The sequence below is a fragment of the Cygnus atratus genome, chromosome 1, assembly GCF_013377495.2.
Source record: "Cygnus atratus isolate AKBS03 ecotype Queensland, Australia chromosome 1, CAtr_DNAZoo_HiC_assembly, whole genome shotgun sequence".
Lineage (NCBI taxonomy): Eukaryota > Metazoa > Chordata > Aves > Anseriformes > Anatidae > Cygnus > Cygnus atratus.
The window spans coordinates 21,364,179-21,382,065 of record NC_066362.1 but is presented as its reverse complement, the minus strand read 5'-3'; the positions used below and the strand labels follow the sequence as shown (position 1 = coordinate 21,382,065).

The window sequence follows — 17,887 nt, the reverse complement described above, 5'->3', positions numbered from 1 at the left end:
TTGCTCGATTTGAACCTACATACAATATTCAAGCAACTAAATAATTTAAGCAGTCTCAACAGTGCAAAACATTTGTGGTTTTACAACTGTTTTTCTCCTAGCTATATAAGTATGAGAGATAGTATTTATACCTGACATGGAATTAAAAAAAAGTCTGACTCTAGAATAAAAACAACAAATTTATCTCTAACAGTACTATAGTTCTGTGCGTTGGAAATCAGAATGTGCACTGATAACACCATTCCTACTTATCAAATGGCCTATTTCACTTAACTACCAACCAGTCAGCATTCCTTTTGTCAGGCTTGACAGATTAATCACCTCCCAAGAATACACATATACATCAGAAATCAGAAAGATTAGAAATTAAGTGTCTGCATATTTTTCCTCCCTACAGGACAAGATAGTAGTTGAAAAGACTTCCAAAGACAAACTTTAAAATACTATCCCTAGAAGTATATGCCAGGTCTTTGACTAGCAAAGCCAGTCTTATTTGTAACTAACGTGCAATTTTTAAAACCCATGCATAGAATTCAAACAATTCAGCCTATGTCACCCAAGCTGGAGAAGCAGTCAGTGCAGAGAAAGACTTAAGAATCAAAGAAAGCTCAACTATAAGCTATCTTTAGGCAACTGCATTAATTCTAAGCTGAATCAAGATGATTACCAGGAGAATTTGGAGTTCCTTAACAACATTAAGTCAAAAAGTTAGAGACAACATGTGAATCCATAATGACTCAAGTACTACCCAAATGAAAGGCAGTATTAGTGAGTATTAGCAAGTGGCCAGACTCTCCTGAAGGATGTCAACTTTTCAGTGGGAATGACTGGTTTCATTAACTTTATACTTAGTCTGGTCAGTTTTAAAATAGAAGCGTACAAAGCACATCCAATTGTTGAAGGCTTTCAACAACAGTACTTTCTTCTCATATTCCATTGTTCTAGACAGCAATTTTCAGACAATAAATTCTACGTCTTACCATGGCCCCACCGAAATTAAGGCAGAATTTGTCATTGCATTTCATGGAGTAACACCAAAAAGTACATCTCTACAGTACAAAGTTTAAAGCAGCAACACATTATCCTTTCACTACAAAGCAACGTCTGTTCATGGACAACTGCAAATTGCAATTACACTCACAGATCTAATTTAACACCAGCTCAGATTCTGATCACAACATATGGCTTGACTCTAATGCTTGCATACGTAACTTTAGTCAGAAAAATATTGTGAAAAAATGTATCAATATAACATATGGAATTAACTCTGTCACTTGTGCTGGCTTTGTCATCATAACAACAGTGGAGTGGAAAAAACATTAAGGACCTTATTAGGAGTCTGCCTTTCACCTCCCTTTTTTTTATTTATTTATTTTTTCAAGTTAACACATGAACCCATATTCTTACATTTTGTAACAAAATTTTTTCCTAAACTTCACCGACTACACTGGAAAAAGGTTTTGAGATGGCACAGATATCAAAGAAGAGGAACAGAACGTGTAGAAAGAAGCACTTGAGTTTACTTGGCAAGGTACTTAAACCATGTACAGTAAGATCATTTATATACAATCAAGTTGTGTAATTTAATCACAAAAGACATATTTTCTCCAAATGGTTTAAATTAATAGGCTAGCCTGTTTTGTGCCATGCTTCACTTACAAGTAAATTAACACAGAAGGCCTTTTCTAATTCTTGCAACTGTAGAGAAAAGGACCCTAAAAAGAAGAATGTAAATGTGGCAAAACAACAGCATTGAGCCCTTCACCCCTGTTCTTAAAATAATGTCACATCAGTAGTCTTGATCCCTGACTTTGTAAGCCTTCCTGAAGCATGAACAGGACTGATTCAGAGTCTCGACCTTCCCTTCGGTTATATCAAGAGGAAAACCCCCTTCAATTCCAGTACCTACCTCAGGCTGTTGCTCCTCTTGCATCCCTGGAATGCAGACTTACTTTCACCAACCTCACAAGAACTGTAAAAGGTAAAAGAAACGGATGAGAATTAAAAATTGATTACAAGACCCAAAACATTCATTTAAGAACTTGGAAGGGGGTAAGGTGAGAAGCAAAGGCATTTCTATAAACTCTTTAACAGAAGCTGAAAAGCAACAAACTGAAGATGTTTCAAAATTTGTCAAAAGTCACCTTTTCAACACTGCTGAAAAAAAAAAGCAGTAAGGTAAAGCTAAATTGTTTTATTAATCCAATTTTTGAGTTGGCTCTAAAACCAGAGCATTACCCTGTTTTTCCACACACACACACACACACACACAGAGAACACTTGGAATAAGAATGAATTTCATAGGAACTCAGAATTTGCTTTTTTTGCTGTCCTAGATTCTGCAGGAATGCCCTTTTCCTCCAGCTCATTCGTAAGCAGTCAAAAACACAGGGTGGCTGTCAGCGAAACGTTTCAGCAAAAGCAAAAATCTTGGTCAGCCAGGTCAGTAGTTCTGCCTTGTCCAAACAAACCGTGTTAAGACAGCTCTTAGGTGAATTTTAGGAATCAGCTATATTTCACTGCTGCAAGGAATAGGAAAGCAGTCTCAGTCTTAATATTCAACTAGGAAGCCACACGCATTATCTGGTCTGTGTCATGTTATCACATACGAGCTTACAAATATGTCAGGGCCAGAACATCAGAGAGAGCACGTCTATGTGAAAAACACCAGGAATCCCATTTTCAATCCCTTGGTGAATAGTTTCCATTCTTTGTTTTAAGACTCATTCTTCCACATGTATTCTTCAAGTTCGGAAGGTATCCCTGAAGCTGGCAAAGCACTAGGGTTTGACTTTGATGGTATCCCAAGGGAATTGCACAAGATGCTGAACTCATGGTGAGTGCTCATTCTGCTTATTCTCACAACTACTCTGCTAAAATCAAAGCATTTGTGGAAGAAAGTGACACCGCAGCATTTTGGGTTACCTCCTTCTTACCTGTTCCGTACACACAAACGGTGTTTTACTACAAAACAGACCAATTTTGCTGCACGTGCTGGGCAGCCTCGCACACACCAGTGACACCTTGCTAGGTTTTAGTAGATTTCCCACCTTCCCTGCTCTCTCTGCCTGTAAAGAGAATGAGCAGCACCTCATCGAGACACCTGGTTCTTCCTCCTGCACGTGCATCTCAGGGATGGTCAAGAAGACAGTAGTTCTGGCCAGCAAATCGGGACAACACGTTTGTAGCCCTGCTCTGAGGAGCAGAGGGACAAATTTGGCTCCTGCCCTGCACGCAGGTAGAGGAAAGCTGCCTGGCACCCAGGTGAATGCATTTTCCAGCGCACATACATGGTGGCAAAAGCCTCCCTTTCCCCGAATGCAAAAGGTTTGCTGAGTCTGATCAGTGCTCTCCACCCTGGTTTCTAGTCTTGATTTTGAAGCAAGTTGCATTGCTTTCTAGCTTCGCTTAAAAAATGCTTCTCTAAAAAGAGCATTTGGCTGGACTGCTAGCTGCATGCAAGCGTAATTCAGACAGCTGGCAGATCTCTACATGGTACGGAGAGGCTTCAACAGTTCATGCCTTTGTATTGCCCATACTAGTGGTCACCAGCAAACTGGAAACCACAGATGCAAAGGAGATGAGAAACCCAGAGCGACCAAAAACCTGGCTTTGCACACTCCTCGGAGCAAAACCCCCAAGAAACCCAGCAGAGCTCCATACCCTCAGCAGGTAACAGCTGCAGACAGCTCTTGAGCTGCGAAGTAAGAACCTTGTAAAAACAAAAGCTGCACGCTGCACACAGTCCAAAAGGTTCAGTAACACACCATTTATTCAAAACATGCAAGAACCCTGTGCAAGCAACATTAAGACATTTTTTTTCAACTGCCCTATCGCTCTTGCTACAAAGCATTGTATAAATTTAACCCTGTGACCTTGCCTTCCCCCTTTCTAAGGAGTCAATTGCAGGAAAGCTGGATATCAGAGCAAGCTGAAATGGCGGGTGAAGCCGAGTTGCTCTTTCCTCTGTGAGCATTTTCACAATTTGTGTGTCCTGCAGACAGCTCTACACAAGCACAGCAAGGGGCCCATGGCCCGGACAGGCACAGGCCAGCCCACTGATGCCTCGGCCTGGCTGGAGCCTCCTGGTGGCACCGCGGGCTGAGGTGAAACCAGAGCCTGTCCTGTCTCTGCTGGACCAGTTTAACTATTCCTGGACTTGTGCAGCAAACCAAACTGGAGAGACACGAATTTCCCCTCCCCAGGGGGTTTTAAGCTCCGGTGACCGAATACCTGTGCAAACCGCTGTGGCAGCAGAACTGAAGGAACCACATGTAGCAGAGGTTTGCTGAAGCCAATGTTGTCCTCTGAAAAAAAATGGACATCCAACTACATCACTTCAGGGTGCACTTTGAAACCCAGCCCTGAACTTGGCTCTTAGTTGGTTTACATGCAAAATACTGAAGTGTTTTTCTGTCAGTGGATTAGAAGACCCTAAGCACGAACTGAAGTTTAGGCTTGGTTGAAGGCCTACCTCAGTATGAAAACATGCCTCTTATTGACAGACAGCAGTGCTGTTAAAAATAGTAAACTGCGAGTTTCAGTTGAAGAATAAACTTCTACACAGAAGCACCAAGTGATTTTCCACCCAGTGAGTGACATTTTAGAAAGCCTCACCCTGCTCTCACCACAGGTTAAGTGATGCATATAATACTGGAAAGCACACTTCTCTGAATTTACTCAAGACAATTAGCGCTTTTTTTTTTTTTTTTTTAACCTGAAACACACAACCTGTGGAGAAGGCAAAGCTGGTCAGCACGGTTCCCAGCTCCACCACAACGGGGTCCTGGCCTCTGCAAGGAACCCATGGCACAAGGACATGAGGGGCAGAGGGAGACTGGTCCAGCCACATGGACAGGCAAGCCTGTCACCACTTTCTTCTAGCAGGTTCCTAGGTGCTTAGACCTACTTCACCTTCCACTGGAGATGAAGTTTTCCACACAGAAGACCTGTTTTTGATCTCCTCCCCGCCCCCCCCCCCGCCCAGGACATGCTTATGAACTCAGGTTATTCAGTCAACGTGAAGAAAATCCCTACAACCGGCTGGCGACAGCAAACTGAGCTGAACAACGGCCATGAAAATCTGTGTGTTCAAGCTCCTGCTTAGCGTGAGCCACAAAAGGCACAAAACACTTCAGCAACAGAGCACAGACAAGGCCAGGTACTGAGCTGGCCACCACCCTCAGCAACAACATTGGAGAAAGAACGCATGTTCTGGGAACTACTCAGGTACCTCGGGCTCCAGGCTGACCTAGCTCACCCACATGGAAAACCCACCGTCATTGTACCTCTGCGTATTCGGAGAAGATATCTGCATCCCACAATACTTGAGATATTAATACTGAAACCTCTGAGAAAGGACTAAATGTACTCTGCTGTTACAGACAGAAGGAACTGAAGCATGTGAATCTGTAAGCACTTCCTCCCACCGTGTCCAACGGCAAGAAAAAGGGTGCTGATTCAGATCAAATCCTGGCAAACATCTGGAAAACTAAAATTCAAGCATTTCTAAATCTCTTTGAGCTTGATTTTTCAACCTGATAGCTTATTTACTTATTTCAAAGTTCAGCTACTCTTATTTCTTTAGGAAGTTAACTAGGCAGTGCCTGTTTGTCTGTGATTGCTAACCCAGAGGAGGATTTTAAACAAATGTGGCAGGGAGGTAAGAGTCTCAGTCACGATGAAGGATGTCTGCACAGCACCACTCCCCTGGGGGGGGAAAAAAACAAAAAAAAACAAGACTACCAAAGATTAGGGGTAGGGGGTGGAAGGGGTGTAAAAGAGGAAGTGGGCAGAACCTGCCAGGCAACAGAAGCAAACTCAACCACAGGTTGTAAAGCCATAGGCAAAATAAGCTGTTTGGACAATTCTTTATTGTGTTCCCTAATACATATACCGCAAGATCTCAACCTCAAGTTCCCCTACTTACCATAGGATTTGGCAGGAACATGCAAAACTAATCAAAACCTTCTCCTCCAGCTACTCCAAAGGCCCGTACGATGCCCTCATCAGATAAGTCACGTACTGAAAATCTTAGCTACGATGGTGCATTTCTTTCAGACAGAGTGGGAGATGTAGCTCCTAGGCACTCCTAAAGATCAGAGATTACAAAGTATTTCTGTTCTTTTATCTACCAGGAGACTGCCTTATCCTGGAATAACTCCCGTTGACAGTGCCACCAAGAAAATTCCTGGAGCCAGAAGAAACAAAACAGAGCCTGACCTGGAGCCTTCTGAAGCAGCGAGTCCGGGTTTTGCCTCCGCAGTTTTCCTGAAAGGACTACTTGATGATTGAACCCCTGATTCAACCACCTTCTTCCCCCTCTAGCAGGTGGTATTCTTGTGTTTGTTTCACCTTTACTAGCCCTAGGGGGCCCTCTATTCACTGGGTGATTAAAAGATAGTTCTTCATGTATATACATATGCACAAACACAGCCCTTTCCTCAAGTCTTAAGATGCCCGGGTAATGAAACAGGAGTTTTTGAAAACACCTAATGACCTGCAAGACTAAAACCATCTTACTGGCAGGCACCTATTTCCATTTCTCCTTGTCGCACCTGCGCACACAGGGCAACCACTCAAAGTGACAACAGCGCTGGGGAAAAGGGACTATACCCTTCCCCTACACTTCTGGGATTATTTTCTTTCTCCTGCAGTGGCTGACAAAAAGCAGAGTGAGAAAGGCCTCCCTGCCATGCTACTTCATGTCAGTCTTCCAGCTTTCCTCAGGTAGAACAGCTTCAGCAGAGCTTCCTCTGTGTGAAACCTGCTCACGAACTACTGGCTCATTTCTCATACTGCGTAGTCTGAGCTGACCAAAACATTTCAGTTCTAGCTGCACATTTAGGCATGTGAAACTCGTAGCTCCCTGTCTCAAAGAGACAAGGGGTACACTCACAAACCAGGGGCTCTGTCATTGATAGTTCCAGGCTCTAGAACACAATCTGCCAATAAAGAATAAATGTCCTCTCATTTTATTTCAATTTTATTTAATTCCTTTTTGCTTCAGTGAGAAAATTCAAATACATCATCAGGTATGGAAAGGCAGTCCATCGAGGTAACCTCCCACAGTAGGACTGAATTGATCCTTTGTCTTGTCTAAGTTTGCTTCCTTCAGACAATGATTCAAGTGAATCAATAAAAAAAGCTTTTATAAAAATCCCTCATGTTCCTACCTATACAACAAGCTAGTCAGCTCCTCCTTAAAAAGATTTTTATTGAATATTTTCTTCCTTCTGAGCGAGGCAGAAAATCAGACACAGCATTTGTTTCCCCCATGTTGAGGCTGCAAAAGGGAAATAAAGGTTCTCTGCATTCTTATACAGTTGTTCCGTAATTTCTATGTGACGCGCAGACATCATCAGAATAACTAGTACGAAATTACGGGCCGCAAAACTTCTACAACTTGTTTCACCCAGTATTGAAAGGGAAACCCAACAATTCTTACAGTTAAATTTCCCTCCCTTGAACAAATCCGTTTGTACCGTTGCTTTAAATACTTACAACGTTCAGCAGCGTTGCAGAGGGTATCCGCAGCTCTCAGTACGTGGAATATTAATCCTGCAAACTCCGAGATGGGATTATATGTACTTCTCTGTTTTGCAAATATGGAACTGATGCATATGCATACTTAAATACATCTATAAATCTGGCCTTTGGTATCTAAGCAAGTACATAGGAGACTATTGGAGCTTTCTAAGCATTTCAGTTTTGCAATGTGTATTTTCCATTGTTTTTAAATCCTTCAAAGGAGGATTGCTCCCCTATCCCGTCCTTGGGACAGGGTTTCCTCACAACAGCCTGCCAACATAACTCATTCTTGTTCATATAGTCACTGAGGGAAATGAGAGAGTTACGCTGAGGACTGAACTTGCTTCAAGGGCAAGCTGGTGAGCGCTAACAGGAGGTGTTCTCAGTGAGCTGAGAACCTGGTACACCTCACACAGGTCACACTGCGACCAAACCAGAGCTGACCCGTGCTGGACTCCAACCACAGGAGCGCGCACATGCACACACCTGTTTCACGAACAGCCTCCTGACCCAGATCTCCAACACCAGTTCTGCTGGCTAGAAGATGGACTGTTTGCTCCTCAGACACAGCAATAAAAACACACTTATGTCTACATACACTCAGCGTGCTGCATTCCTTTCATATTCTAAAGCTGCAGGTGCTCTAGCGATGGCTATCTGGCTCAGCTGGAACAGCCTACGTGCTTCAGGCTCATACTATACACTGCATAAACACATCTCATTTGAATGCTGCTACCCATTAACAGGACAACTCATTTTATGTAAACACAAGAGGCGTATCAACACCTCAGACCAGAAGATACAACCTTTCTCCCAGTGACAAACCATCACGCTCGTTACTCACTATCTGGAATGCCTACAAAGTATCTTCCACAGCTCCCATTTAACCTACCAGGAAGGCTAAGCCAATCGATGGATCCGCGCCTTTGTTTCAGCACCATCTGCAGCAGTGGGAGCAGACTAAGTGTTTAAGACTGACGAGACTTCTCCCATGCTTATGCTCAGAAATCTTAGTAATGTTTACAAACAAACTAACACTGGCTCCAAATGGTGTCTCTTCTCTGTTGATAGACTGCTTGTACTCAGAAGGATGCATCAGCTGAAACGAGGCTGCCAAATAATGCAACGGCCACGAATTCAGGAATTGGAGCTTATTCCAAAACCATCACCAAGGTGACCTTACTCTACATATTGCACTTATTTCTTTGACACAACCCACGCCTTTGGAACTTAACTGAGCAACTGGTTCTGTGATCACAGATGGTTGGAGATTGCGGGCCTGGTTTCTCATGACTCAGAAGTTCATACATCTCCAAATACAGATTCTACCCTTTGAGCATGAATGAGACGCTCCTGCAAAGTGAACCGTGCTGATGTACGCCGCCTGAACTCAGGCACCTGCATGCCGGGACCAACATCCATTTGCATACTTTGGAAGCAAAAATAGAAAAAGTCAGAGAGCTAGATTCAGTTCTTTCCAAAGGAGGTGTTGGAACACGGGAATATCTGGCCCAGGACCCTGATGCACTGAAAACACTGTCTATCATTCTTTGTCACCGAAAGACAAGAAGGCATTCCCGTGTTTGTGTTTACAGAAATTGCTGCTGTTAGACTGGCTGGGGCTACTCGATGAACTGAATGAATCGGACGCAAATCAGAACGCTAATGCAGGGCAGAATTGAGCATAAACAGTGGGACAAATCTGTACTGATTGAAGAGGCTGTAAAGAGGCTGCTAAATTTAGAAACATGAGGCAGAAAGACCCAAGTGATGCAGCCCAAATCCGGTCAGCCACTCCAAAACTCGCACTATCTTAACCTATAGATTTACTCGATCTCCTTTTTTATTGTCATATGAATCATCTGGATTCAGGGAAGGGTTGGAACCAAAACTATTTTATTAGACTCTCCTAGATCAGCAGACTGGGATAAGATATCCAGCCAGCTTCTCTCCTCCCTCCAGGCCACTCGAAACAACCCATCAACCAAACAGCACTCTTGATTCCGGGAAACTCTCTGCAAAGGTCTCCCAAGCAGGGCAATGGGAAAACTGCACGGCTGCTGCACGCACAGTTTCTGCGGAGCCCTATGAGAAGCAATTTTGTTCATCCCCTCTATTCATTATCTACAAGCAGCCAGAAAAGGAGGCGGGCAGAGAAGTTCTGCTATGGACAACTAGCTGGTGGCTTGGAAGACGTTTGCAACTGTTTCCACAAAACAGTTGCAGAAGTCTTGTTGAACTCTGCCTACACTTTTATTCCACTGTGTTAGTGGCTGCCTGGTGACATGCTCAGCAGCCAGGTTCCAGGAGTACTGGCAGACATTCACAGTCATTACTTTTATTACGAGCACTTAAATCCGATCCTTATGACTGTAAAATTGGGATTTTGTAGGACAAATTTTTGACCAGCTGCCAAATACATTATTTATCAGTGCTCTTCTGCCTGCCTCTTCCACCCTAGTCACCAAACAATAGCTGGGATCAAGGTGATCAACGTGATCAGCTCTTTTCCAAAGGGATTAGGCGATCACAAAAGCTGCAAACATTGCTACATGATGTCGGCTCACGTGCTAGCGGCAAGCCAGGAGACACAGCTCTGACTGCAGCAGGGGGTTGGAGGACCAAGGTCTGGTTTCAAGGCAGCCCTAACCCAGACAAAGCACCAGGAAGGCAAGCTAACTTCAGCCCAGCTGCCAGGAGCCCCCCCACTGACACTAACCCTTCGGTCCTACAGACACACGCTAACCAGGAACGCCACCTCTTGCAACGCCGCCCGGCTGCTGCACCACTTGCTTACAGTGTGAAGCTGCCTGAATCCAACAAAAACAGTAATTAGAATAACAGGTCTTCCCTCAAAAGATTATTTCTACTCCTATCTGCTGCCCTCAGAAGAAGCAAAAACCCTCCTTCAGCAATTCCCGGTCCTGTTTCCTGACACACAGGCCTTTTTTGGTCTCACCAGTACCGTCTGGATGTACTGAAGGACGGCTCCCAGTTGTGCAACACGCGAGCTACGAGTCCTAGCGAGGTAAGATTCAGTCTCCACACATACCACGCAGGTGAGTGGAGACCATTTTTCAACTTTGTCAGCGTTTGTGCTGCCGTTCAGCTCCAGTGCAGGCCTCTCTCGAGCACATACACCCTTCCTGCACAGACACACGCCTCTCAACGCAGATCAACGCCGTGTTATCTGTACAGACAAGGTTATTTCGCAGACAGCCTGCGGGGCGCAGCAAGCGGAAGACAGGAGCTACTGGAGCTCCAGGGCCATCTCTCCCGCAGCTTGATATGTGGTGTCACCAAGACACTCGGGTTCTTATGGAGGTGCTGTTCCTGCATCCCTCAGTGACTTCAATCAAAATGCACAACACATCAACCAAAGGTGGAAAAAAAGAACAAGGGAGGAAGCAAGAGAACACAGACACTGACTTTGAATTTTCTTTTTTAAAGAGAAAAGGAAGAATTTGGCACTGAAGACATGCATGTTTTCATACAAATCTAGATTCCAGTTAATACTAAAAGCCAGATGTCCCCCCCAAACTCATTTTATAGATGGGGGAGGGGGAAATCACTTCTACTTCTAGAGTTCAAGTCCAAACGCGTAACTACAGTACTAACTAACTTGTTCCCAGCACCTGAGATTTGAGCAGCCCTTTACACAAACCTGCAGCAATTGAAGGTCTGACCTCAGCACCGACTCATATTGGAAACCTGTTTGCAAATACCTACCCAGTAACAACCACCACTAACAGAACACATCGGTGTGATCTGGTACCAAATCTTCTGCGAGGGACAACTGGTGCTTCCAGCCAGCATGGACTTACCCTGGCAGGACAGAGAAAGCCGCCGAGCCCCTAATTCCTACCAGCACTGGCTGGTAAAGTACGTGCTGGATATCACACCAGGCAGCTGTAGCTACAAACCACTCCCATTAAATCCGGAGCACTCTTATCTCTGGCCTTCTATCTTTCTTTTTGTTTTGTTTTAGTTTTCTAGGACTGCCCCAAATCTCTTCACTTTTGCCACGTAGCAAATAAGGAATGTTTTCTGAAGAAAATGCTATTAAAAAAAAACACTCAGATGAGTCTCTCGCAAGTAAGATGCCAATACCACTGTGTTTTATCCACAGCTGCGGTGGTGGCAGCAGCAATATTTCATTATATTTGCCTTGTAGAAGGAAGACCACACTGAAAAATACCTACAGCTCTCCTGTCACCAAATTAAGCAATATCTGAGCCCACAGTTAAGACAGAGCGCCAGACACTACTGAGACTGACAAATTTAGTCAGCAACTCGAAACTTGAAAGTCCGCCGTAAGCCACTAATGGCAAGGCACAAACAAAGGCCGCAACCATAACCCAGTGTTTTCACTTAAACTCACGTAGCTTAAGACAATTAAACGTATGGCTATTTTTCCCCAACTGCTTAAGGCCTACCCCCCTTACACGATAGAGCAGTGAAAATCCTGAAATCCTGATTATTTTTTTTCTTCCCATTTCTCTGTTAGCTTTCCAAGAAAGAGCGTGAGCCGGAGAGGTCCCCGCACCGCCAAGCACCTCCACAAAATGGAGAAACGAGGCCATCCCCGGCACCTCCGGGATTTTGGGGACCGCTACCGACAGCGGCGCCCGTGCAGAGCAGCAGCTCACTTTTAGAGGCACACCTCGCTTTCCCAGCCCAGCAGCTGCAACTTCGTACAGAGTTGTACCAAACCAAGCCGAGCCAAGCCAAACCAAGCCGAGCCGAGCCAGGTCCCTGCTCCCGAGCGCCAGCCCGAGCCAGGCTCGCCCCCTCCCCGCCCCCTGGCCCCCGGGACCACCACGCTGGCGGAAAACGCCCAGCCCACGCCGGGCACTGGTGCTATTTTCGGCCGCGGGTTAATCACCGCTATTTTCGGAGGGCAAACCCCGATCCCGCAGCCGACACCGACGCGAGAAGCCCCCGGCAGCTCAGAGGGGACCCAACCCCAACACGCCCCAGCCGCCAGCCCCCCGCCGAGGCGTTGCCCGTCCCTCCCCCGGCTCCCTGAGGCAGCCCCAGCGCCGGGGCGCCCCGCACGCCGCGAGGAGCGGCCGCAGGGACGCTGCAGCCGGGGGGGGCACCGGCCGGGACCCCCCCCGCCCCTTCCCCGGGCCCCCCTCACCTGTGGCGCCCGCCCGGGGCCGCCGCTGGCGGAGGCGCTGCCGGGTGCGGGGGGGGCGGCGGTGGCGGCGCGGGGCTCAACGTGCGGCATTAGTCATTCATACAGGGGGCGGGCCGGCGGCCGCGGGGACCTCTGGGAGATGTAGTCCAACGGCGATCGTAGTGTGGAAAGGGAATGGGGTGGCGGACTACAACTCCCAGGTGCGGCTCGCCAACAGCCCAGCCGCCATCAGGCAGCCGCCGGCCCGGCGGAGGCCATGGCGGGGCCGTGGCGCTGTGTGCGCCCTGCCTGAGGGCAGCGCCCTGAGGCGGCGGGGGGCGCCCGGTGAAGGCAGGCACCGAGCCGTGCCCCCCGGGACCAGCCCGCCGCTCCCCCCTGCCCGCTTACCGCTTCGTCCACTCGCGTCGCCCTGCCCAGCGGAGCTGTGCTGCTGGGCGGTTAATGTTTCACCACAGAAACCCAGAAATCCGGGTTGTGCAACCCGCTCGGTCACAGGCGGGCTTTGGCGATACTTAAAACCGCAGATAAATGTGGATCAGGAAAAGTTTCAAGAAAGATGTGCCAGAAATGACTCCCAGATAGCGATTGGTGTCTGACACTGCCCTTCTTCCTGCCCTGCTCTGCACCGGATGGGTCACGGGCAATGGGAGTGTGACTGAACCACCCAGTCAGTCTGAGCACACGTCTACCATCTGAATACAGTTTCACTAGAACAGATTTGTGGTACGTTTTCTGGTTTTAAATAGTTTGCTCCACGTGTATATCCTACTCAGGGTTATTTTAGGACCGGGCTGAGGTCTGGCAGCACGTGGCACGTAGCGATCAAGCACAGACATGTTCAGCCAGTTGGGAATTTCACTTTCCGTTTTGTGTGATAATAGTTTCAACTTGCTGTAGAAGCACACATCAGGCAGCTGTATGAAGGACAGCACAGACTTTCAAAATACACATAGTCAAGTAAAGGCATAAGATACGAAACCCTGAACTTATGGAAAACAAACAAACAAACAAAAAGCCATCCAGTGTCTTGCAGACTGGGAACAGAATTTCACTTTGGGCATTTTCATCTGCTCACAGATTTCAAATACTTTTTTTTTTTTTTTTTGTTCCCGAACTGGTGTGTGAAGGCCACTGAAAAGTTGGGACACTGTTGTCCTGGACAAGAGCAGGCTGGTCACTGCTTTCAGGGACTGTGCCATAAGATTTTCGTGGCATCTAAGCGCACCCCGTTCCAAGCACTGCCAGTTCCAGGTGCACCTGCTCCCCGCTAACCACAGCTGATTGCTTCTGAGTCTGTTCATAATCCGGCCTCTTCCAGGGATCAGCTTTGCTCAGCCATAAGCTGTCCATGACACGGGATTCACCACTCGGCTGTAATGTGCCAGGTAGCAGTTACATCCCTGTGTAGCATTGACTAAGCAGCATGTGACAAAGCTCAGCGACCTGAATCTTGTCACACACCCGTAGTAAGTCCCTTACGCAGCCAGTCACACATTTTATCCTCATTCTGATTTGCTCAACTAGACAGTGTACCAGGCATACCCTCAAGCCCCAGTTATTAACAGTGCAACATGTTAAATTCAAGCTATGAGTCTTAAATGATAGCTTAGCATTTTTTTTAGCTGCGCTTCCCGCTGCAACACCACTAGTGTCTTGTGCAAACTTTGTGAGCCCTTTAATAGACTACAGCCATGTTCCCAGGCTTCCCACACTTCACCTGCAAAGATTGAATGATTACATTTGGTTAGGGCTGGGGAGCACTGCCTTAGCCTACAGAAAACATCTCACCTGATCTGATCTGACTTGGCAATTCCTTTGCTTGTGGGAATACCATGAACTCTGCTAGCCTGCTTTTTTTTTTTTTTTTTGTTCATGATGCTGCACCCTGATTATGTCAACAGTATCGGTGCTTTCACTAATAATTACTTCAGGCACTGCCTTGTCTGCTGGCTCAGCGAGAGCTGGGGTGGTTGAACATGCCTTTACAGCGACCACAGTAAGATGCAGGTCTCTACTATGAAGCAATGCCACTGGAGACTCTGCCTGCGCTGTTTCAGCCTGGTCTGTGGCATGCAACATATTTGAAAGCTGAGAGGGAGCACAGAGATCAGACGAAGTTTATCAAACAGCAAAGGCCTTGTTACTGCTGTGGCCAGCGATCCCAGGGGCGCAGGGCTCCACAGCTCTGTCACCAGCAGTCATGCTAGGATGGTTTGAGGTGCCCTCTTGCCCGAACTCGCTAGTGATCCAGCTGGCATCACTGTCTGCTAAGTGGCCTAGTATAACATATCAATCTGTTTCTTAAAAGTTTGTGAACAGAAGTATACAAAGATACACTTTGTATATCTTCTTCTTTAAATGTCATCATGCTGTTATTTTGAGGCCAGTGGTGGATGCCAATAGTGAAGAGAGGGCTTGTCAGCTTGGATTTCTCCAGTGCTTCAATTCTACTTAAAACACTTTTTTTTTTTTTTAAACTGAAAGTGAGCCTCACTGAATAGTTATCAGCCACTGCATGGTACATTTAGGTAATTTTATAAATGTGTGAAGAGTCAGAAAGGTTCCTTATGCATATGACACTGCTGTTAGGCATAGGTGTTTCCGAGATGGGGTGGGAGCAAGATGGGGAGCTGAGTGCACTTCTCCCTTCCCTCCCTCTTTCATTCTCTGCTTCGCTACCTTCCTTCTACTTCCACCCCTTCCTCTCTCTCTTATTTCTCTCTCCCTCTTTCTTTTTCTCTTTAGGATGAGAGCAGTGACTATGACATTAGCTGCAGTTGCTTTATTCTCTTCAGTGACCCCTGCTTCACAGAAAACAGAGACCTTGTGAGACATTTGAATCAGCCTCTGAGCAGGTTGCAGGGTGTCACCCGACAGCTTGCAGGGTGAGCCTTTGTCTGTTCTGTTCACAACAGATTCATAAGAATTTGCAGTACCAAAGGATTCACCCCCGACAGTCCTACCATTAAAAATCCTCAGCACTAGGAAGGTTGTTCATGTGTCCAGCACTGGTGTTGGTTTGGATGCCAAGCCCACTAAGTTCTTGCCCTCCTCGCTGCAGGTGTGTACAACACATTCCCCATGTCTTTGTAGCAGTCTTCACCTGTTTAAATGTCTTCATGTCTTAATTTGTCTTCTCTGGGCCAGTGAGTCTTAACACTTTCCTTGAGTTGTGGCCCCTAGACAGCAGAGGTGGGCACTGGGCTGGGGCTGGTGCTGCGTGCCATGGTTTGGGGTGCTACCTGTTACCTGTTAACCATGCCTGGAGCTGGCTTCAGGATCTATGTGCCATATTTGCATTTCAGTTGCCTGCCTCATTTCAGGGGTTACTCTGTGAAGTTTGAAAGGCAAGATCTTAGAAATGCTTATTTGATAAGAAAAGTGATTGTGTTTCTCACCATTTCTCCTGTCATCTGTGACAAAGACTAAACTGACAAAACTAAACTGTGACAAAACTAAAAAAAACTGTGACAAAACTAAAACTGTGACAAAACTAAAGAGTTTGTCTGGCAGTTTTGCTAGCTTGTGACTGACAAAACAGAGGTTTCTGAAGAGAATATAACTCTTGCCTTCACTTTTTTTTGTGTGTCATGACTTTGGGTCGTGTGTGTCCATCAGTGTCGTATGTCGTGTCCAATCTTCCATCCTCCCCACCACCACCACCCCCGCCGCCAATTCTCCAAATGTCTCCAAGTTTCTTTTCCACTGCTCTCTGGTCCGTACGTTTCCATCACTTGCTACTGCCCCGGTTTCACCCCTTCCCCGACAACACCACGATGTGACATTTATAAGTATAAACGGGGGCGGGGACACCCATGGCGGGCCACCAGACGATGGCACCGCGCCGCCTCCGCTCTGAGGAGAAGGCTCCCGGGGCAGGGCGGGCAGGGGCCGTGCTGGAAACGCGAGTCCGGCGGTGCAAGCGGCGACTGGAAACGGCCGTGGCGGCCCGGGGGGGACCGGGAGGGTCCCGTCCTGCGGTGATGGTGGCGAGGGGAGCGGTAGCAGCGGTGCTGCCCCGGGATCAGGCCACCTCGCCTCAGCCCCGGGCCCGCCGCGGAGCCGCGGGGCTGTGGCGGCCTCTGGCGGCCCGCGGGCGTCAGCGCCCCCGCGGCCCTCGCTGCCAACGGGTCCCCGAGCTCTGTAACGGGGGGATATCCCCCGCTGCGTTAGCAATCAGAAAAGGCATCCGCAGGCCCACTCTAATATACTTCGTTCCCTAAGCACAAAAGCACGGTGTATGTGTATGTTGCTCCTTGAACATAGCTAGAACTGGCTCCAGTAAAATTGGTTTGGGAAATCAAAAGAGCCAAGCTGCGTACTGGGTTGGCTTGGCCTTCTCCAGACTTTACAACTTACCCTTAAAACATTTACTGTTCTTGGGGTTGGTCCTTCACAAGTTGCTACTGTGAAGTGAAACTGGGGGAAGTTGATTGATGTAAGGCTTTGGTGCTCAGGCCAAGCCTGATGCAGGCAGGCATGCAACCTGCTGTGCCCATGTGGAATTGGATGTTACTGATGTCTGATGGCAGAGCGGGAGGAAGGGCTGCAGCCCCCTTGTTCCTCTTCTGAATCTTCCTATTCCTCTTCCCATCCCCATTACATTCACAGCAGACCTACACAACACAGCACTGCAGTATATTGATGCTCCAAGTAGCTGTAAGTAACACAGTTTGGGTAAGAGAAGCTGTTAGCTGTGTCAGCACAGGGCCATTTTCAGGATCATTTGTGGGGGAGGCAGTGAGGCAGGCGAAATGAGCAATGCCATGTTGCTGTGACAGCCAGGCAGACCTGAGAGATGCTCTGGGCTTCCCTTGTCCAGGGACTGATACTACAAACTGGGAGAATGATTGTCCAGGAGGCAAACCAGATCCTCTGCTTCTTCACAGGAAAGGCTAGGAAAGCAGGCAAGCCAGAGATGCGCCCCTGTGAGGAGTTTGGAATTCTACTGGTTAATGTTTCAGTTCACTGAAGGTATCCAGAAGTCTCCCATCAGAACATAACGCCGGTAGGCTTTAGAAGACAAGGAGAGAAAATGTTATGTACTAAAACAACAAGCTGTTATAGATGGTCTTGTTCCTACACAGAAACAATTAAATCCAGTGTTGTTTTCAACAACAAAACAACAACCCAGTGTTGTTTTCAAATTATAACAGTCTGGATTAGAGTCACAAAGCAGAAAAGTTTGGGCTAAAGCCAATTTACAAGCCTTAG

The 17,887-nt window shown here is 47.0% G+C and overlaps 1 protein-coding gene across 2 annotated transcripts in view; it reads right to left on the bottom strand.

Annotated features, from left to right (window-relative positions):
* The window catches only part of TRABD (TraB domain containing), a 33,326-nt gene extending 20,125 nt beyond the window's left edge, over positions 1-13,201 (bottom strand). Inside the window, exons 1-2 of one of the 2 annotated variants that reach the window (XM_035559329.2) lie at positions 13,061-13,201; positions 1,910-1,972 (exon numbers count right to left, since the gene is read on the bottom strand). In XM_035559329.2, the coding sequence (XP_035415222.1) occupies positions 1,910-1,933 (24 nt within the window). In that variant the 5' untranslated portion in view covers positions 1,934-1,972; positions 13,061-13,201. Of the gene's footprint in view, positions 1-1,909; positions 1,973-12,673 lie in introns of both variants that reach the window. The other variant, XM_035559328.2, reaches the window with a different exon arrangement.
* Between the last annotated feature and the right edge of the window lie 4,686 nt (positions 13,202-17,887).